General features: G+C 50.0%; 2 protein-coding genes and 1 non-coding gene across 6 annotated transcripts; all 3 read right to left on the reverse strand.

Moving 5' to 3' along the window:
* Positions 1-2,747: 2,747 nt before the first annotated feature.
* Positions 2,748-18,660, reverse strand: PTPN6 (protein tyrosine phosphatase non-receptor type 6). Of its 3 annotated transcripts, none has more exons than XM_068956959.1 (16): positions 18,521-18,660; positions 18,211-18,312; positions 12,951-13,073; positions 12,450-12,644; positions 8,356-8,578; positions 7,534-7,650; positions 7,261-7,374; positions 6,761-6,857; positions 6,234-6,313; positions 5,990-6,139; positions 5,731-5,862; positions 5,301-5,455; positions 4,897-4,964; positions 4,405-4,556; positions 3,564-3,661; positions 2,748-3,467 (listed from the first exon to the last, which is right to left on the reverse strand). In XM_068956959.1, the coding sequence occupies exons 2-16, from the start codon at positions 18,222-18,224 to the stop codon at positions 3,359-3,361; spliced, it is 1,827 nt and encodes a 608-aa protein (XP_068813060.1). In that variant the 5' UTR covers positions 18,225-18,312; positions 18,521-18,660; the 3' UTR covers positions 2,748-3,358. The 3 variants fall into 3 exon arrangements, with proteins under 3 accessions (XP_068813060.1, XP_009683429.1, XP_009683430.1); XM_009685134.2 differs by having other exon boundaries at positions 18,211-18,315; XM_009685135.2 differs by lacking the exons at positions 18,211-18,312; positions 18,521-18,660 and adding an exon at positions 13,358-13,699.
* A 1,033-nt stretch (positions 18,661-19,693) lies between these two features.
* Positions 19,694-20,811, reverse strand: C1H12orf57 (chromosome 1 C12orf57 homolog). 2 transcript variants are annotated; one of them, XM_068957126.1, is made up of 3 exons: positions 20,398-20,811; positions 20,122-20,298; positions 19,694-19,982 (listed from the first exon to the last, which is right to left on the reverse strand). In XM_068957126.1, exons 1-3 carry the CDS (start codon positions 20,450-20,452, stop codon positions 19,834-19,836), a joined length of 381 nt encoding a protein of 126 aa, XP_068813227.1. In that variant the 5' UTR covers positions 20,453-20,811; the 3' UTR covers positions 19,694-19,833. The 2 variants fall into 2 exon arrangements, with proteins under 2 accessions (XP_068813227.1, XP_068813218.1); XM_068957117.1 differs by having other exon boundaries at positions 20,122-20,316; positions 20,398-20,798.
* On the reverse strand, positions 20,589-20,648 carry LOC138065866 (U7 small nuclear RNA). The gene has a single exon (XR_011138912.1). It is a non-coding gene; the product is annotated as a U7 small nuclear RNA (small nuclear RNA).
* Positions 20,812-21,919: the final 1,108 nt, after the last annotated feature.

The raw sequence follows: 21,919 nt of genomic DNA on the forward strand, positions 1-21,919 counted from the left end.
TAGATTTACCTGTTTTTATGCCTTGCGCCAGCATGTACTTACTGTGTCCTGGGCTCTATTGTTGCACCTCTTTTTTTCTCCACTTACCTAGCCAAAAACATGGGAAAATCTTTCTCTGCTAGTTAAATTCTCTTCTATGCTTGGCTTTCACAGGCAAAATGTTGTCTGCCTCAGGGATAACTATTTCTCTGACTCACTAGGCTGCCCTGTACCAGATTTAGGATCTGGAGCTTTCACACAGAAAACTAGGAAACTCCAATGTAACCTCTCCAAGGAAGAAGGGAGGCCATTAGGGGACCTCTTATGCTTGTGAAGCAGAAAGCAAAGAATTCCACTGAGGCCTGTAAACCTGTTGGTGTTGTAGGGCTTTGGGGAAAGGTTAGGCTGACCGTTGGCATGCCTTGCTTTCTGCTGTGGCTGCATTTCAGAAGGAGGTGAATTGCACCCTGTCCACCGAAGCTAGCCAGGAGCCTAAAGCAAAAGGAGGCATTCCCTGAGAGTAAGTCTGTAGCCTCAGTGCTCAGAAGAGGATATGCGGCACTGGTCAGAGGTGGGACGCAGTATAGGGCCACAGGTTTCAAGTTTTACCTCTTTGTCCATTGTTTCCCTAGTAACCATTTCTTGTGTCTAGTTTCTTAGCAATAGAGTTGCAAAGCCAGCTGGTGAATGCACAGGCTTGTTAGCTCACTATAAGAGAGGCTACACGCTTTCCATGAGCTGGGCTTTGAAGTACCATCTTCTATCTTTCCAGCACTTCTAGACAAGTTTGCTTGTCACATCAAATGATAGTGCCCAGTGTCCTTGCTCCCAATTTACTGTTGCTCAGCTATGTGTCTCCAGCAGAGGTGGCTTTCTCAGCCATGTGCTCCACAACCAGCTATGTCTGGATTTCCACTGTGGCGGTGTTTCTGCCATTGCTTGCTTGAGGCAGAGCCTACAGTTGTGAAGAGGCAGAATTTCCCCCAGTATGCACAGGACGCTGTGTGGTACTTGTCCCTGATGCTGTAATCTATCCCCAGTAGCTTTCCTTGCCTGTAGGCTAGACAAAAGGTGAAGTTGCTTGTTCTAACAATGGGGTGGATTCTTCTGTATGTGCATTATTAGTGTGCCTGTGTCATACGCTATTGGCTTGAGGGAAGCTATTGTGTATGTTGGCATGGCTCAGTCGGTCCAGAATCCACGCTGCTTGTCCGCTCCTTTGCACGCGGATAAATCTTGCTTGGGCTCTGTTCATGCATTTGGCACCAGATCAAAGCAGGCAGCTTAGCCCGAGTTGCTTAACTGCATCTTTGCCCATCATCTTGTGACTCCCTGGTCAATGGGGGAACTTTCCTCATTCAGTCCAAGAGCCTGAGTGTGGGCATATGCTCTGCGATGGTGTGTGGTTAAAAGGATGTGGTTTTGTCTGCTTCTAGCTTGTTTGTAGCAAGTGGTAGCTGCTTCACATTACCAGCTGCCAGACATGTGCTTCACACTTCCAGTTTTACAAGCTACATGGATCAGAGTTCAAGGTATGCCTCATTCTTCCTTTCTGCCCACCCCATCCCCAAAATCTGGATTTGTAGTTTAAGACTGAGAGGAAAGGACCTGAGTCCTGGGGTCCCTGCAGCGAAGCATGGGAAAATTAGAGCTAGACTTTGAAGGTGTTCAGCATGTTCCTGTGTCAGACAGCTGAAAGCTACTGATTATTCAATTCCCTGAATCCTCTTTTCTTCCCAGACAGGGCCTATGTTTGTCTCAGACCAGATGAAATCATCTGTCCCAAATTCCTGAGCTATCCTAGTCTGGGTCCTAGGCCGCTTTGTCAATTTTAGCGCAGTCTTCTTCCAAGACTTCCCTTCCAGCCATCAGCTCTAACCCTGTCCTAGCCCCAGCCACCTAATCCATCTTTTTCTATGAATATCAAACATCCACAGCTTAAGCAGTGTCTTTACTTGCATTTTAAAGGGTCTCCAGCATGTTGCTTGGGCTCAAAGCCGACCAAATGCCATGAAAGGTTCGGGTGTGCACTGTTGAGCTGTGACCATATCCAAACCATCTCAGCAGTGTCTCAAATGATTCCTAGTTACAGGTCCCAGGCTGGGGCCTAGTTTTAATTAGCAAGGCTTTAAAAATCAGACCGAGGTCCGTTCTAACACCAGCAAGGATGAATTGCCAGTGCTCAGGGGTGCTTTCTGGCATTCACAGAAGTAGTGGTGGGAATGCCACGTTGCAGTGACGGCACAATATAGCCAGGCCCTGGTCCGTTTTCTCTATAAAGATGAAATTGCAGTTCTGCCCCCTGATGCATGGGAAAGAATACTCAGGCACTGCAGTTCATTATTGTTTGCTGAAGCAGCACTTAATCATGACTTACTGTCCAAGTCAGTTGAATGCCACCGAAGACAGATGACAAAATGACCATGGCCTTGGGAGGGAAAATAACTTCTCCAAATACCATAATTTAGGTGCAAAAGCCTACTCCTGAGCTTTTCACAACTAACTTTCTGTGCTTGGACTTACCTGCTAACTACCAGCACTCAAAAGCCACACAGCCAGTAGCCACCATAATTAATGGCTTCTGTTAAGGAGACTGAAGGTTGCAGGAAGACAGGAAAATTAAGCTAAGAGCCATTCTTGTAAGCCTCTGCAGGGCTGTAAGTGAAGTCAAGAGAGTGAGTGAGTGTGTGTGTGTGTGTGTGTGTGTGTGTGTGTATATATGTATGTATAAAAAGAATAATTATGGAGAAAGCTTTAGGGACCTAGCATTCAAACAAATACACATTTATTTACAGACAAAGAAGAAAACATAGCCATCATATCAAATTCTAGTATATTTACATTATCCAAGGAGCAGACAGACAAAAGAACATGGTATGGAGGGTTAGGGTTAAGGAAAAAGGAAGTTTTCTGTTGAATCACTGACAAGTTGGAAGTAGCCAAAATGCCAGACTTTAAAAGATGAGGCTTCAGGGAGCCAGAACACAAACAGGCTAAACCCCAACTCACAGCAGTGGGTGGAGATGTAGCTCCTATAAAGTTCTTTCTGCTAGAAGAGCAGGAGCTGAAGCTGACACAACAGAGGTGAGTCTGGCCTCCAGTGCTCAGAGAGAAATGGAAAGACGGGATGTGATTTTTCCTGTTAATGAGTGATGAAGGGGCAGGGGGAGACTTAGCTGGCCTGCCCAGGCAAGGGATAAAGAGGGCAGTCAGCTGAGCTGGAAAGCAGCATGGTTCATAGCATTGAAAGATTGCATGGAAGAAACACAGAAGGTCTAGTTCCAGTCCAAGAGAGGGATGTGAGACAAGCTAGCCTGGACATGAGCTCCAGTCCTGTACCCCAGGTTCAAAACCTCAAGGGGCTACCTGCAACTTATGTTTATTTTTTCTTTAGTGAACCTTTCAGTTTCTTCTCTGAGGAGCGCTGTTTCCTCACCTTCTCCTCCTTCTTCCCCAAGTTCTCATAAACCGTTGACTCCTCTTTCTGCCTATAAGACCACGTAAAAAAGTGAACAGGAGCAAAAAGCTAGCCAAGGCAGTAGGGAGACCATGGCAAAAAGCATCTGGCTTAGGGCAGCTCTTACTTGGAGGTTTTTCGTGTGGCCTTGGCATGCATGTTCCTCACAGCGGGCGGGTAGGTGATGTTGCCATATTCAGACTCGTTGGGCTTCCCTTTCTGAGCCTGCAGGAGAGAAAAGCTAAGCTAAGAAGAGTGAGGTCTGGGAGAAGCAGGAAAGATATCATGGAAGAGTTACAGCTGTTACCAGTGCATCGTTCTGGGTGAAGGTGGGTGGACTGCAGAAGTCCTCAGGCTCTTGGTGCACTCTACCCACTGCTATCACAGAAGGGAGCAGTAAGACTGCTAATGCCTCCTTGTACGTAGGTGAGTAGTGGGGCAACTAATTTCTAGAGGCGCTGGCATGTCCGATAGTGCTATGTGTCAGCTAAATAAAGAATATTAAGCAGCAGCTGGTGGATGCTGCCAGAGGCTACATACAGGTAGAGCTAAAAGATGCCACTTAGCTAGTAGGAGAAAAGATTTCCTACCCTTTCCACAAGGGTTTGGGGGGCAGCTACAGAACCAGGATGGGAAGGACGAAGAGGAAAGGAGAGAGCAAAGTCTATGCCTGTCTTCGATTCAGCTTGTAACTAAACAGCACTTGGTGGAGAAGTTACACAGAATGTGGTTGACATAACTGCGCTAAAACCTATTGCTGTTTAGTTATTCAGAAGGGACTGGGACTCGAGCTACCACTATTGTCCATTGAATTTTAAAGGGTGAGGAAGGGAGTCAAATCGCAGTGCACCGTCACAGTCTGTGCAGGTCCCAGTGATAGCTAGAGCCTTAGGAAGCACTTGGGCTCAGAGCCAGCACCATGCAGGGCACAGATGCATAGGGTGGGAATGTAGAGTCCCTTTTCTCACCTGGATGACTTCCAGCTTTTTCTTGGTGGTCTCTATGAACTGGCAAATGGCCATGTAGATGAACTTGTATTGGGCCTCTGTCTGCACCATCCCTGAGCGCTGGGCCCTCACCATCTGGATGGTCTTCTGGATGTCGATGTCACAGTCCAGCCCTAGCAGGGGGCACCAGAAATGTTTATGGGCATGTTTGCTGACCCCTCCCCTCTCCCATTCTCCATCAAAAGCAGGCACAGGGGAGCTCAGCTGGGAGCTCTCCACTGCCCTTCATGCTCTTTACAGGAGTCCTCTCATCCCTCCTTCCTGCTCAGCATCCTTCAGACCTGGTCCTGGTTGAAGAGCCCATGCTCAGAGAAAGCTAAAGCTACAGTGAGTGGATACAGTTCAACTGTGCAGCAGCACAGGATCTCTCCCATGTTTTCAGCCCCTGCAGCGGGTCTAAGGGCACAACCCTGCTGGGTCAGTCCATTTCAGGACACTGCAAGGGCCTCTTACCCTTGGTGGAGATTGTTTCCACTATCATATCAATGACGATGATAGTCCCGGTGCGGCCAATCCCAGCACTGCAAGAAGAGGACAAGCAGTGGTCAGAGTTGCCTTTACTAGGGTATCTACACCCACCCAGCTAGGTGTGAACCAGGGTCCTGAAGCAAAATGCAGCTGCTTCTGGGAAGGAGGCAGCACTTATAACAGCTGTTCAGCAATGCCACAAAAGAGTAAAGGATGCAACGGGCACCCTTTGTTTGGGGATGTCAAAGAGGGAAAAGGAAATACCAGGGCTGGCAGGTGCTTCACTCACAAGTCCTGGGGAAATGAGTGGTGCAACAGTATAGAGACTTTCTATGTCTCACCATATAAGAGGGATGGAGAGGGCTTCAAAACCCAGCCTTTGTACCCACCTGCAATGCACCAGAATAGGCCCAGCATTTGGGATACTCTCCTGCTTCTGGTTGATTTGATCCAGGAAGCTGAGCACTCCTCCTGGTTCACTGGGAACGCCATGGTCAGGCCAACTCAGGTATTGGTAGTGCCAGATCTCACGTGTAGTCTTACCCTGATAATAACAGAACATCCCACTAGCAAAGCTACAGCCCAGTCCTGGCCTCTGTCCTAGGAGAGGTGGATCTGAAGCCAAAGGGAATCTCTTGCTCCTGTTCACTCCTTGGTCCTGTCAAATGACCAACCCAAGCCAGGTGAAATGTGACACCCCCCCCCCCAGGAGTAATACAGCGGCAGCATCACCACCGCACCCAGCAATTCCCAGCCTAGGACATACAGCCTCTGTTAGACCCACGGGCACCCTGACAAACCCTGGCTTAGCACACTCACGTCATTTATCGGCCACACACAGAGTTGCCGGAGTTTGTACTCCAATGCATCGTGTTCCCCAGCGTTCTCCACAAGGTAGGAACCATATTCTTTTGTGCTGCCCACCTCTGGCCAGTAGGGCACACATTTGGTCTGTGCAGACAGAGGAGGGAGACAGGATGAGGATGGGGAGAAGGAGAGGAAGAGAGAAAGAAAAGAGCAGCAGTTGAAGGACATAAGAGCGCAGGCCCAAGACAAACAGCTGCAAACAGCTACTTACCCGTCCTTTTTCTACTTCCCGTGTGGTCATCACAATAATGCGCGTGTTCTCCTGCCACACCATCTGCCAGAAGTCATTGACTGTGGCATCCAGGCAGCCTTGGCTGGCAATGTAGGTCTTGGTGCATTCATCTGGGCTGATCAGGTTGTTCTGTGGGTGGATTGGGAAGAGCAGGAGGGCTGCAGTGATCAGGCAACCCCTTCTCCCCAGTTCAGACATATAGCCATCTTTGGCAAAGACTCACCTTGACATAGTTGGCATTGATATAGTCAGATCCAGGGATCTTTGGATCCCTTCCTTGGAGGATGACTCTGGAGTGATCGACTGGAGTTGCAGTGAAAGAATCAACAGTGCAATAAGCGTAATGAGCTGTGCTCTGCTCTGCTCTGTGGAGCTCCTTCCCTGCCCCACGCCACCTCATTCACATTACCCAGTGCATGCATCCTGCCACATATTTTCATCTCTCCTCCTCTGGGGGTCAGACCAATCTCACACATCTCTCTCTCTCTCTTCCACTGAGCCAGACCACACTACCAGCAAATAAGACTGATGCGTCCCTCCCTCCTTCAAGGGTATGGAAAGGCTGTGACCTCTCCAATCAGCTCCTAAATCCCCAATGCTGCACACCTTGTAACCTGTCCCCACTCTGGAGGATAGAGCAGGCTGAGGCAGAGCCAGCGATATCTTGGACAGCTCTTCATCGCATCTGTCTCTATTTGCCCTTTCTTTTTTTTTTTTTTTTTTTTTAAACAGTGGTGAAGCAAGACTCACAGGGCAAGATGTTCTTGTACCGGTTCTTGCTCTTGTTCTCAGGTCTCTGACCTTCATGACGGTCATACAGGTGCTTGGCTTCCTGTTTTTGCAGGCTCTGAGAGCAGAACAGAGAGCAATCATGACAATCTGTGACAGGGGAGATGGGGGGACTCAGAGGAACAGTGGCAACTCTGAGGCTACATGAACATGCTTCTAGGGGAGCAGAGAATTGAAAAGTAAACCTAGACTAGAAAAGTCCAAGGTTCATGGCCTGACCCTGGGTGACTGGTCTCCCATCCATGAAAAAGCACATTTCTACCTCACTAGGTTCACTTCAAGATTATACTCACACCCTACCGGAACAGGATCCAAACAGAATTTTTTCAGAGAGAGAATGACAAGAATTGACAGGACTGCCTAAGAAATGTGTGTCTAGGACGAAATTACAGATGGAGAAGAGGTGGTGAGCAAGGACTTCCCAAAAAGCTGTATGACCATCCTCCACCACAGTTGCTTACATCAAATTCCTCCCAGAATCCAGCCTTGGATGTTTCCTCAGCCAGAATCTTCTTGTTCAGCTCCAGCACTCTATTCTCAATGTCAGCAGCATTCACCCTAGTAGCGTAGTAGGGCTGGGAAAAAGAGAAAGGGTTGTCAAGAGAGATAGATGCTGCTGGAGAGTCAAGTCTCCTCTGTGTGCTCTGCAGAAAAGGAAGGGAGGGACACAAAGCAGAAACCAGCAGCAAGTGGACCCTTCCAAAGGATCTCTGAGTTGAGGAAACAGGATTTACCTGCTTTAGGTACACAAAGGAGCCGGAAACCTCCTCAATCCCAGTCTTCTTGAAATGCTCCACCAGCTCTGCCAAGCTGTCAAACACTTCAGCACCTCCAACTGTGTAGCGTCCATTCTGAATAGAGCAATAATGCGTTACATCCTATAACATTCCTACAGCCAAATCTGACAATGCTTAGGGAAAAGGTAACACTGGAGTACAAAGCACTAGCACCGCTCTGTGCTATCTGGAAGAGTGTTTTCTCTGGCAAGGAGGTCAAATAGTAGTTTGCCCTGAGAATGTTAAGCTCATAACATGGCGAACTGACTCCTCTTCTCCTGAGTGGATAGAAACCCAGAGATACGTTCAGCTCTCATTTAAGCTCAATCATCTGCCCTGAAATTCTCCTCCACTCCCTGCATCATTCCACAGGATAAAGATAGGAGAACTTGTGACAGACAGGTTGGTAACATCCTCCAGACTAGGTATGGAGATCCTGCAGATTTCTCTCCTCCTCCAAAAGTTTTTAACCTCTTCATCTCTTTCATAAGCTCATCATTAGACTATGAATCCTTCTCTCTCCTTCACCAAACACTCCCTGTGCTAGAGTTTTCAGACACACCTAACCTTCTTTCCTCCTGTGTTTGAGCACCCAGCATTGCCCATGGGCACCCTGTCCTGAGCAAGGACATAAGAAACCTGCAAGGTCATTGCTCTACTTCAATTTCACAGACACTCTTGGCAGTAATCAAGCTCCCCCATGCTTTTAGGGACATGATCAGCAGAGACAGGCAGAGGCCTCTTCCTCTCCCTCTCCTTTTCTCCTTCTACCCTGCTCACCTCACACATGATCTTGATGTGGGTGACTTTGAGCCGGGGCCCAGAGGCACTGGTTGTCCCAGCTGATGCAGCATCGGACCCAGGTTTAAGTTGGTCAGTCAGAACAGACAGGACAAAATCCCCAGGTTTGCTGAGACTCTCCCGCACTAAGAAGGTCCAAGGGGTGGCCTTGGTCTGGAGCAGTGACTCAGCTGCAGGGCCAGACAGATGGCCATGGTACCACCTACAAAAAAACAAGAGCAGAGCAGAAGAGAGGTGGAGATGCAAATAGGTGGATGCCCTTGAGCTGAGGAGCGAGGGGCAGCAACACTAGGAGAGGGGAAGGAAAGAGAGAGACAGAGAGAATGAGAGAGACAGAGAGACAGAGAGAGAGGGAAACCAAGTGAGGAGCAGGATCCTGCACCTTGGGAGGAATAACCCCATGCACCAGTGCAGGCTGGGGGCTGACCTGCTGGAAAGCAGCTCCTCAGAGAAGGGAGCTGGGAGTCCTGGTGGACAACAAGTCGATCATGAGCCAACAATGCGCCCTGGTGGCCAGGAGAGCCAATGGTATGCTGGGCTGCATTAGGCAGAGCGTTGCCAGCCAGGTGGAGGGAGGTGCTCCTCCCCCTCTACTCAGCCCTGGGGAGGCCACGCCTGGAGTACTGTGTCCAGTTCTGGGCTGCCCAGTACAAGAGAGACATGGCACTACTGGAGAGAGTCCAGCGGAGGGCTACCAAGATGATTAGAGGACTGGAGCATCTCTCCTATGAGGAAAGGCTGAGAGAGCTGGGCCTGTTCAGGCTGGAGAAGAGAAGACTGAGGGGGGGGGGGATATCTGATCAATGTGTACAAATATCTGAAAGGGGGGTGTCAAGAGGATGAGGCCAGACTCTTCTCAGTGGTGCCCAGCGACAGGACAAGAGGCAACGGGCACAAACTGAAACGCAGGAAGTTCCATCTGAACATGTGGAAAAACTTCTTTCTGTGAGGGTGACAGAGCACTGGAACAGGTTGCCCAGAGAGGTGGTGGAGTCTCCTTCGCTGGAGATATTCAAAAGCTGTCTGGACGTGATCCTGTGCAATGTGCTCTAGATGACCCTGCTTGAGCAGGGAGGTTGGACTAGATGGATCTCCAGAGGTCCCTTCCAACCTCAACCGTTCTGTGATTCTGGGACCAGGCAGGCAGAATGCTGTTAACACAGGACAAAGGGGGAAAGCACCAAGTGGGATTCAGTTGTGTGATACACAAACACACAGGTAAGCAATGTTTGCTAGCTTGAAGACCCAACTGGGGGAGGGTAGCCTGTGGGATTCAGCACCTCCCAGCATGGGCAGGCTCCATAGATTCCAGCCTTACTGCTGCAGGATGCTTTTGAAACTCAGACACTAAGGAAACAAAAATAAATGCCCAGTGAGTCAGAAACTCTCCCACCTGATTTAGCAGCACCCAGATTGCTGGGTTGAGATCATACCCATCAAAGAACGATCCTAGGGAAAGATACTTTTCTTAGACCTCTAGCAATAATCCCTCTCTCTGAAACTCAGTCACCTTTTTAATCAAAGGGTAATTCCTACACTCTGAACACATCACACTGTAGCGATCAGCCTGGCCATGGGGGTGGAGACCGGTAGCCACCTGGAGCCCATGTTCTGCTCCTGGTATCATTCACTGTTGCTGATCCATGTGAATGTTCCCATCCACACTGCATGGACCCAGCCAGCAGCTCCAGCTGTCCTCTCACCACAAGGCAGGGAGTGTCCCCATCTGACTGAGGCATTCTCTGCCCTGCTTCAAGGCTGCCCCAGGGAGCAGAGTGACACAAGCTTGGTGCAGATGGCACAGCTACTGCCAAGCCCCGTCTCACCTACAAACATCTCTGTGGTGTGCATGCCTGCCTGGTGGGATTTCCCTCCTACTGTGGGATGTGGGTGCAAGGGATGGTCAACAGAAGCAGGCTGAGAGATGGGACAATCCTATCCTCTCCTCCTACCCCAGGGCTCTGGCCCTACAGGAACCCCAGATATGTCCCAGGTTGTCTCTGTGAAGATCCTTCATTTCCTCATGCCTGTTTCAAGCTCCACAGTCTCTTTGGACCATGTCAGAGGGTGCTAGGGGTGCTGCTGAGCCAGCAATTAGAGAAGCACAGAAACAAACTGTAGCAAGATGAGAGCCATGAGATGTTCTAGGCACTGGAATTGCTCTGAACCATCCCACTCCTGGAGGTTCTACTGGGTCTGGACCCATCTCTGCCCAGGGGTCACCACGGTCCTCGTGCTCCTGTCCCATTCCCTTCAGTCCTTCCCAGCTCAATGGCAGGGAGCAGATGTGGGCTCTTCTCTTCCAGGCAAGGCTGGGTCTGGCTCAGACAGGCCCCTCCAGTTCTGGGACATCCCTGTCTCCAGCTGGAGTTGTGCATTGGGCTCTGCAGTTAGGGGCCTTTGCAGTGAAGCAGTCACACCAGCCAGAGGCTATGTTCACTGTGGCTCTGTCCTGCTTCCACAAAGGTCTCTTGGCAGCTGGAGCTGCAGCCACTTGGGGTGTCTCCCCCTGGTGAACAGTATTTCAAAAGCAGGTAGCTGTTGCATCAGGCTGTCTTGAAATGCCTCTCCCTGCTTCTGCTCACCTCAGGGACTGCAACAAGGGTCAGACGTGGTCCATGTGTCACTGCACACACTGCAGTAAAGGCTGCACTGATGCTTAGTAGACAAGCCAGCATAGGTAGAGCCTCAGGAATGGGTTTGCTGGCCACAGAGCAACTAATGGTGGAGGCCTAGGATGGTATTGCTACCTACGGTGAATTTCATGTTGTTACGGCTCTTCTGCTATCTATTCCCCAGAGTTAAAAATCTGATTCAGGAGACACTCACAGAAGCAGCCAGGTATTCATTCACCCCTTCTCTGGACTCATGCAACTCCTGCATCTGGCCAAACCCATACATTCCTCTATATATCTTGGGAGTCATTCCAAGAGTAAGATGTGGCAGAGAGCTATTATGCCTCGGCTAGCAGTGTCCAGCTTTAATTCCTTTTGATCCTTACCCCATACCCTGCAAGAAATAGCTGGTGACTTCCGTTGCATGGTAATTATAAATTTCTGCTCCGATCTGCTTCCCAAGGAAGTGTCCAGCCACTATCCGCCAGTGCCCAGGATGCTCCCTGGGAAACGATTGATTCCCCTCCTGCTCAAGAAGGTCTCTGGGCTTCCCCTTCACAGGTAGGAAGGAGTTAATGGGTCCTGTTCTCCCTCCTCCCCCTCTAGTGGAGCCCAGCTCTTTGAAACCACGTGATGGAAAATCTCTTGGGGAGAGAGTGAGAGGAGCTTTCGTAAGAGCTTGGGGGGGGGGGGGGGGAAGAAGTTTCCAACCGCAGGGAGGAAGGGAGGAAACTGCAGGGCCACAACCCAACGGCCTTGACTGGAAAGGATGGCTAGGGTGCAGACTGCACCCTGGCAGCCCTGCACAAGCGTGGGGGTGCCCAGGTGCTTCTCACATGGCGTCTTGTCCCCTGTCTCCAGGTGCATAGGGCGGACCTGTCTGATCCCCACACAGGAATCCGCCCACCTCCCAGAGAACAACATGATTGCTCCCCGTGCTGCATCAAAGAGCCTGAAAGTACAACACAAGGGTAAAACCACCTGATTTGATTTAGTAACTTGGTGTCAGAGACATATGCAAAGTGGGGACAGGAAGAAGACTGAGCAGGCCAGGAATAGCAGGGGAACATGGCCCTACTCTTAGCTACATGAGTCACCCAGGCCTGGAATAACCATGGAGGTCTGGGGCAGGGCTGAAGGCTGTCACACATCTTTTCACTCTGGGGACCGCTACAGACATGGAACTAATGCTACAACCTTTGCGCTTAGAAACAGGATATAAATAACACAGACAACAAGAAAACAAATACAAATAGGGCCCTACTGGGTCTGCTGTGATGGGAAAGGTATATGCAGCTATTCCTGGGGATGCTGCCCCTATGAAAACATAGGAAGGTGTGGGAGGCAGGAGACACTGATTCTGCAGGGTTGGCCTTAGGGATAGTGGCACAGTCACAGGCCATGAAACACAAAGGAGGTCTCAGCACAGACACACCAACTGCTTAGATTTCTCCATACCTTTCTGTAGTGGGGTCAGAGCAGTTGAGCGGGTACCGCAGGTCAATGATGGTTCCATCTTTGTCCTGCAATGAACCCTGTTGCTGCGTGTAGTACTCCACTAGTTCTGACAAGGTGGCAAACTTCTCCCCTCCATACAGGTCATAGAAATCCCCGGTATTCTGGATACGGATGTGGGTTACCTGGTCACCAACCCTGTGGGATGATGCAGAAAGCAGTCCAGTGAGGAGGTTGGAAAAGCTGCAGAAAAGTTGGAGTCCCTGCATTATCTCCTGCCATGGAACTAGAGCAAACCAGCTCAGTGAAAGGAGAGGACTGGAAAGCTCCTGGGGCAACTTGAGGGAAGGTCTGGAAGATGATGGGAAACTCCAGACCTTTTACAGCTTGGAGAGAACTCAAAGGAATAAAAGTAGGGTGAAGGAGAGGCCAGGACACAGGAGGACCTAAGCATTCTGAATATGTAACCCTGGAAAGGCAGAAGCTGGGGTCTAAGTTACCTACCGAACTGAAAGAGAAAAGTCTCCCTGATTCTTCCGACTGGGCCTGGCTAGAAAGCTCCCATGGACACCCCGTCCCTTCAGCAAGGCTTCAGCTTCCAGCCCACTCAGGTCACGGTGAAACCACCTAGCAGAAGAGACAAAAACAGGACCGAGTGAGTGAAAAATACCGGGCATTATTTGTGGAAATTTGTACAGTGAAGTAGGACAGTCCTCAGCCGGCACCCCTAGAGGGATCCCACATCCATACAGGTGACAGCCAGCAGGAACATAATAAAACCTTTCATCTATGATACATGCCCCAGTCCATGAAAGGTTTCAACTGAGATACAACTACCAGGATGATCCCCTCTGTTCTGTCCTACATCCCTGGTCCCTCTCCCTACCCACACACCTCTCAGTCCCTCTTACCTCACCATTGTGGAGGGGGAGAGGAAAGGGGGCCAACTGGCTACCACCAAAGCAACTCAACAAACACAGAGGAAAGATCTCTCTGTGCTGGTGAGAAAAGGGAAGTCGGAGGTCTGTGCCGGAGCGCCCAACACCAAGCTGTTTCCGTGTCTCTTGGGAGCTGGCCATGTAGCTCTCCTGGTATCTATTGTTAGTCCATTCAGCCCGTCTCCATCAACCTCACTCTGGACACGTCCCTTATTCTCCTGGTCCTCTGTGCACTGCTGTTCAGCACAGACAAGAGTAACCTGGCGCGCAGCTGGGCACGCGCAGCTCCAGGAACAGGAAGCGCTCTGAGCCATCGACTCCCCAGCCCCAAGCTGCTTTGCACACACTTCTGCTTCTCATTTTGCGTCTTTCCTCCTCCTCCCCCCATTATTTTGGGGTCCTTGCCTTTTTTCACAGTGGAGTTGACTCACCAAGTGCTTCTTGGATCCCAGCCATGCTCGCAAAGTTCAGTTCTACAAGCCATCTCTTCCCCTTGCTCCCTAAGGGGCCAGTAACAGACATCAATGCCTCCCCCCCCAACAAGTCCTTGCAGTAGTGCCAAGTGCACCACAGCTGCCTGAGGTCACCCATGCATCTGCAAAAGCTAAAGCAGGCAGCACATGCTAGCATACATTCAGCAATGAAACATTTGAGTTTTTGACCAGCCACCCCGCTTGGGTTCTCCCGGGCTGCTCTCAGCTACCTAGCTGAAACCTCCATGCTCCAGCTCATCAATGAATAAGTCACACAGCTACCCTCTGGGCAGATAAATATCCTATGCGCTCTATACAGCCACAGAGGGAATCTGTGCAAACCCAGAACAGACTTGCAGGCTTTGCGGCCCAGGCTAGCACTCTGAGCACAGCATTGTCTTCCCACCCATTCCCAAAACACAGCCTGGCTCCAGAATGTTCCTGTGACAGAAGCATTAGTAGCTTAGAGGCAGGTGAATCCACTGAGAAAAGCAGGCACAGAGCAGGACAAACAGTTATCAGCTAAGGCTGGCACAGACAGTTTCAAAAGAGTGCAGTCTAGCACCTGCAAGGTCCCAAGACAGCATACAGAGGCTAAACTTGTCAATTTGGACAACCAAATAAGAAGAAAACTAACAGTTTACAGCCCATGACTGCCTCTTCTCTTAGCACTGGCTTTAAGGTCTGCAATTCTCATGAAAGATTGAGAGCTATGGGGTGGCCAAAGAGGGCAATCCAAATGGTAAGAGAGCCTGACTCTTCCCTGGGGCCATATCACAGCTACTCTGTGTGGTAGCTGAGGCGTGAAGTGCGGGCAGCAGGAACAGTAAAAGATTTGCTAATTTCAAATATGGGCAGCTACAAACTTCTCTGCACACCACCAGACTGGGAAATCCTGCAAAGCAGCTGAACAGACTGCTAGTAATGGCCAAGACATAACTCGTGGCCAAGGGAGATATTGAAACTAGCAACAAAGGGAAGTACAGGAGAGAATAGGAAGCGAAGCTTTATTGCTAGAAAGACGATTTAGGCATCTACACCACCTTCATTTGAAATGCTTCCAGTTTCACATAGATGATCAGCAGGGACATGGTAAGTTGCAGGGCGCCTACTGTACAGACCTAAAACATGGGAAACTTTAAAGGCCCAGAGAATTGTGGCCCAAGGGAATAGCCTTTACACAAAGAATGGGCTGCACTCAAAGACAGAAAAGAGGCAGACCAGAGCAAGAGAAGCTCTGGGCAGAAGTCCCAAAAGGGAACTCCTGCTATCAAAAGGATATTAGATTATGTGGGGTTGATAGGAAGCCATAGCAGACAAAAGTAAAACCAAGGCATCTCTGCACTTTATGAACTGGACGAAGCAGAAAATCTGTCCAAGGAAGAGAATGTTACTGGGACACAGGGGAGTGCGGAAGGAACAAGGTGCCAAAGAGCCCCAATCAGGATAGAAAGGGTAAGTTAGAGCTAAACCCATGTAATTCGGTATCCTCCAGTTAGGCAAACCACTGGGAGCAGTGTAGCCCATAAGGCAGTGTCTGTGCGGATACAAATCCCAAATCACATAATTTACAAAGTGAATTTATACTTGTAATTGCTTCCACGTCAGAAAAGAACTAGGTGTGCACAGGTGATCCAGATCAAAGACACCAAGACAGATAATAAAAAACTACCGGTGAAGAGTTCCAACTGATAAGCTGGGCAAATATCACAGTGGGTTAAATTTAGAGAAGCAATTGCTTGGTATCTTTGAAGCTGTTCTCTGTAAAAGTTGGCGCATACAACAACAAACTAATTGAGCCACTGAAATACTTTCTTCATGTAATTAACAGGTCAAGAGATTTCAGCATCAAAGAGATTATTCTTATGGTGTAGTCTGGCCTTCAGTACAACACAAACTGTAGAACCTTATCTTCTAAATCCTTTGTGGAGCTAGGCCACAACGGGCACAGGAATCAATTTAGAAAGGAGGATAAATGAAGGAGCCAATTAAAAGATGCTCACATATGGACTACTGGGGAGAAAAAAAAGAAAAAGGACATTGACAAACTGCAGAAAGTCCAGTGATGAGACACATGAAGATAGGCAGAGGGAGCTGGTTTTGTTCAGCCTGGAGAAGGCTGAGGAGGGATTGAGGAGGGATTTAATAGTCTGACACTACCTAAAGGGGCAGGGAAGGAGAGGTTAGCAATGATGGAGCCAGATCCTTCTCAGAGGGACACAGCAAAAGGACAAGAGGCAACAGGCATAACTTGCATCAAGAGAAATTCTGAATAGATATAGGAACAATTCCACACACACACTCCTGCCCAAGAGTGGTTCAGCAACGGCACAGGTGCCCAGAGAGGCTGGGCAATCTCCAGTCTTGGAGATGTTCAGGGCTCACTTGGACAATGCCCTCACTAACTTGTAGAGTCAATCTTTGAATCCACAAGATATTTAGCATCCTTTGACAAGCAGTTCCACTGCTGAACTACAGAACCACCACCTCCTTTGGTTTGCTTATGACCTGTTCCCTGCCCATTTTTATTAACAACCGACTGTTGTAATGAAAGAAAAAATCAATGACTGATTCCTCTGGTTCCTACTCACTCCCTCCAAGCCACTCATGAATTTAGAGACCTGTAACTTCTGATTCCTTCCTTAGCTCTTTTCCAGGCTGAAGACTCCAACCCTATTTAGATGTTCTGTGTACAGAGCTATTCTACATCTCTAATCATCTTTACTGTCCTTCTCTGAGCCTTTTCCAACTCTGCTATATCATTTTGGAGATGAGGATGAAGTGGGACCCCAGAACTGCACATAGCATTCAAGATGTTGGTGAGACATGGACATATACAAAGACATAACTATGATTTCTGCTTATTTGTTCACTGCACCTGAGCATTGAGCTAACATTTGCATGCACTTATGTATTATGAGATCACAGTCTTACTCCAGAGAGGTTATGATCATTTCAGAGTTCTTTTTTTATAGGTGAAGTTTGAATTATTTTCCTCCATGAACATTGCTTTACATATACCCATTTTGAATTTCATCTGCTGTTCTATTACCCACCCATTCTCTATCATAAGTTCGTTCTGCAGTTTTTCACAGTTGACTCCCACTCTATTATCCTAAATATCTTTCTGCCATCAGCCAATTTTCTCATCTCACTGTTTACCCTCTTTTTCCAGGTCATTTAGGAATATACTGAACAGCACATATCCCAGCTCAGACCCTAGTGATCTGACCACTGGTGACTACCCTTTGCTGTGAAAACTGGATATTTATGCCCATCTTCCATTTCTTATTTTCTACTAATTCTTTACTCAAGAAAAAAATCTTCCTCTCTCTTATGCCATGGCTTTAGTTCTCTTTAAAAAGTCTTTAGTTCTCTTTAAAAGTCTTTGATGAGGGGAAACTTGTCAAATCCAAGCAAACTGTATCAGCCAGATCTCCCTTATCCACAAGCTTGCTAAGTCCCTCAGAGAACTCCAGTGTTTTTTCAAGACGAGATTTGCCTTTACCAAAGTAGATAGGGACTCTTTCTTTAATGTCATATTCATTCCTTTTTCTATTATAGTGTCTAATCTCTTGCTCATTCTAGATATCAATTTTATTGGTCTGTGGTTCTCATTTGAACCCTTTTTAAAAATCAGCACTGCATTTGCCACCCGGTAACTCTCAGCACCAAGGTAAAGCATAGGCAGGAAGTTGCAGTTTTACACAGAGCTACATAGTAGTTCAGCTGCAGCATTCTTGCACTGTTAGAGCTGCCAGATAAAGGCCATCTGCTCTGGGGGAATGGGCAGATGGACCATCTTCCTGGGACTTGCCCAAGCCAGATGCTCTCTGGCAGGCTACAGGACCACAGGACAGTGCTGGACCACAGTGGCTGCCCAAGCAGAACCTAACCATAGATTAACCCTGGTGCTAATCCCATTTCTTTATACCATGTTGCTGACGTCCCAACAACAGAGCACCCATTTGGATTGACGGTGAAGAGCATGTGTCTTGTCAATTAGACTCTAAAGACAGTAACAAATCAATAAATAATCAGGCTTTAAAAAGGTCTGCCACCTGATCTCTCTCTGTACAAAAATGTTTTGAAATGCTGCAGCTGCAGGGCCTGCAGAAGGCAGAAAAGTAGTTGTATTGGACTGGTCATCACAAACTCTTCTCTCTCTTTATACAAGTGAGGAGGAGCAGCAGCGACAGCAGTCTAACTCACTGTGAACCTAGTCCTCCAGCTCTCCAGTAGTTCCTAGTATAAGGTGTTCTTTTTCCCCTCTACACCTGATTCTTACTTCCATTATTTTTTTCTCACCAACAACACTGTTTTCTACCCCTAGCTAGCATACACAACACTCACCCACAGGATGGCATTGGGATCTTGACCGGCAGATCCCCACAGATAGGGGACTAACAGCAAGCAGCAGGTGGAGGGAGTACCACAGCCCTTAACCAGGGGGTCCTACTAAAAAAAAAAAAAAAAAAGTATTGGAAGTATCAACACAGTAGTATCTGAAATGGACTTGGGAGAGAGATCAAACAACTTGACAGAGCAAGTCAAGACCTAGACCACCCTAGAGACATGGCTGGATGCTCACCATGGTTCGTTCCACAGCTCCGGAAGGAGCAGCCGATAGTGCTTTGGGTCTGCTGCAAGCCCTATGACTCACCTGTATCTGATCCGCACGGGAAGAGTTCTGAACTCGGCCTGTTTCTGGTGTGGACAGAGGAGAAGGTAGCTCCAGGTCAGGCAAACAGCAGGCCTCAAGCAAAGGGTTTGATTTTCACCATTCACAAAACACTTCCTGGGCTGTAGTTAATAAATAATTAGAAGGGGGGGGGGGGGGAGGCCAAGCCCAAGCTGGGAGAGGTGGATGGAGACGGAAGGGACTGACTGTTCTTCCTGCCTCCTATCCACTAAGTTCACGCCCTTGCTGGCTACATTCCTCAGCCCTTTGTAGCTGAAAGACGCAGAAAACAAAACTACACACAGCTCTCCAGCACCTGACCCTCAGCTCCCTCTTCTCCCAGCCCTTCCACCCCAACCCACCCTGACCCTTCCCAAATGTGTCAACACATCTAAGGGCAAGAGACCCATACAAGCTGCAAGGCCACCAACAGTCAAATGTACCTGATGCCCCTTCACTTGAATCAAGTCACAAATACAAAGATTCAAACTTGAGAGGAACTGCTCCCCTGGGTTGGTTTCTCTCTCTGGTCTTGGCAGGCACATGATGCAGTTCTAGATTATGTTTATGTTGCTCTAACCCTGGCTGCAGCCAAAAGGGGCAAGGCTAGCTCTCCTTCGCCATGCTCGTCCCTGCTTCACCTTTCTGCAGCCTTTTACATTAGGTCTAATATGTCTGATCACACATTCAGCTAGAAGACAACTGTGCAGCTATATAAGCTGGTGTTAGCAGTGTACAGGGAGGAACAAACTAGCATGGCTGACTGGCCTGGTGACAGGGGTCTGAGCTGCATTTAGGCCACTTGCTGAAGAACACCTTAGGGACTAGCTTATGTTTATGAACCCACTACCTAAAACATGTCAAATATCTCATTTGTAAACGCTTGTTCTTAGATAAGGCTTAGCACCTCTGAAATCTTGTTTAAAAAAAAAAAAGTATTGCTTTAATACTAGGTGGTGTGGTTTCAGGCCAAGGCTTGCATGAGCAAGCATCTTTTTTCCGAGTTTGATACATACGAGCCCTCCCCCTCTCAAATCATTAGCACAGGCTTTACCAGTCATGAGGTGGACACTGCTCTAACCGCCTCTGCAGCAGAGAAAAGGACCCGCCCCGGCAGAGCAGTGCTAGGCCCAGGTCCGTTCAGAAATCACGAGGTTTGTTTTCCAGATAGCTTTTATTCACCAGCAGACATACAAAGGCGCACAAAGCAGCCTGGTTCCTCCCAGAGCAGCGTCTCCGCTGTCCAGCCGTGCCCTGCCAGCGCCGAGGGCCGGGACGGCACAGGGCCTCCGCTCTCACGAGGTCGCCACTCCCCCGGGGCCAGCCCCGTGCGGGGGCAGCGTCATGGGCGGCAGGAACATGGCTTTGAGCTTCCCCGACATGCTGGCTATCTCCGGGTCCTGAGATTCGTAGGATTTGATCAGCCGGGCAAACTTCAGCACGCCTGCAAAGGAAACGGGCAGGCGGGGAGAGCGGCTGAGCCGCGGGCTGCGGCAGCGGCGCCCCGCCGCGGCGGTCGGGGGAGCCGCGGCGCGGACACGAGAGCCGCGCCGCCCCGCCCCGCCCCGCCGGCGGGCACCCACCTTCCCCGTCGTTGCTGAAGCCGTAGGCTTTGATCACGTCCTGCTGGATCTGGGTGGCCACGGGCAGCAGGAACTGCAGCATCTTGCCCATATCGTTGCAGGCGTTGTCCCGCGCCTCGTCCATGCGCTGCGCGTTCTCCGGCGAGCCGAAGGCCTTGATCACCTCCGCCAGCACCACTGCGGGCACACGCACCGCTGCCAGCCCGCCGCCGCCGCCGCCGCCTCCCGCCCGCCCGGCGGGCCCCGCTCCCGGCCACGCCGCCCCCCGCCACTCACCTTTGGCCTGCTCGGCGCTCAGCGCCGCGGCCGGGGCCTGCGCCGACGCCGCCATGGGGCGCCGCGGGCCGCGCACTCACGGCTGCGCGCCCCCCCGCACGGCCACGCTACGGAGCCAACCCACCCCCGCAGCCACCAGGCGGGCGCTCCCCGCGCACGCGCGGCAGCCGCTCTGCCCTTACACGAGACAGCGAGGCTTCCCGCGCCGCGGAAAACCTACTGGACAAATACTAAAAGAGCTGAAATCACTACAGCGCCTGCCCCCGCGCGGGGGCCCACGCGAGCTGCACTGTCTTTGGGGTGAGGGCGAGCCACATCTTTCGCTCAGCCTCCGTCTTTAGCGCCTCTGCGCCCTTCCGAACAGGTCTGTCTCCCTGACCCACGCTGCCGATGACTATAATAGCCAAAAAGAGAGGTTTGGGACGTATTTGGGGTAGTATGTAAATAAGCTGTTTCCTATTGGTGCCGAGGCGCGCTCGCCCCGCCCCTCGGCGGTGGGGCGGGGCCTCCGTGACCACCGCCGGGCCGGGGGTGTTGCGCTGCGGCCGGGCCGGGGCCGCTCTGCGCTGGTTGGCCGAGCCGGGCCGGGCCGGGCCGGGCCGGGCCGATCCCCCAGCTCCGCCGCCGAGGAGGGCTTCCCTCGTGCGGCGCCCGCACGGGCCCTGCTTTGGCATTTCCTGTAGCGACACTTGGCCTCTCTCGTCCCGGCCGTGCCCCCGGCTCTCGCCACCCTCCGGGCCCTGCAGCGACTTGCATCGCAGCCACTCCTCGGCCTGTTTCGGTATCCCCCATCTTTACTCCTCTGCCCAGGGAGAACTTCATTTCTGAACTCCCCTGCAGGTGTGCTGTTTCACTGCACTTCCAGATCGCTTCCTAGCCCCAGTAGAAAAGAAACGAACACAACAGACTGTTTCTGGAAGGGTTTTTTTTTTTGTTTTGTTTTTCTTTTTTAAGAGCTTCATATATATATTTATATATATAAATTATTAGAATGTGTGTTGAGGCTTGGGAGTGCGTGGGAAACTTTGTTCGGGTGTTTTTCCATAGTTGGGTTGTTGGTTGTTTTTTCTTTTTTTTTTCCTTTTTTTAATGTTTAAGTAAATATATATATGGGGACCAATCGAGATATACAACTGTGAAATCAGACACGCACGCGGGATAAGGGAGTCACAAATTGCTACATAAAACTGCCACGTCTAATAGGATGTGCATGAGTTAAAAGTACATCAATTAGAATGGGTGAGGGGAAAGGGGCAGCCACCTTCGCGAAGAGAGTACCAGGATGCAGGGGCTCTTGGCCATGTCAGCTCTCCCAATGGGGCGATGCAGGGGCTCTTGGCCATGTCAGCTCTCCCAATGGGGCTCAAAGGGATAGAGGCGATTGCAGTCTTTAATTGCAGTCTTTAAAACAGTCTCCCGGTGCTTTGCACCTCATGGCCCTAACCATTCCCTCGAGGCGTAGGAAAGCACAGCCACTGGGTCTCGCAAACAGTCTCAGGTCTCGCAAAGTCTCGTGGTGCTT

The sequence above is a fragment of the Struthio camelus genome, chromosome 1 (genome assembly GCF_040807025.1).
Source record: "Struthio camelus isolate bStrCam1 chromosome 1, bStrCam1.hap1, whole genome shotgun sequence".
Classification (NCBI taxonomy): domain Eukaryota; kingdom Metazoa; phylum Chordata; class Aves; order Struthioniformes; family Struthionidae; genus Struthio; species Struthio camelus.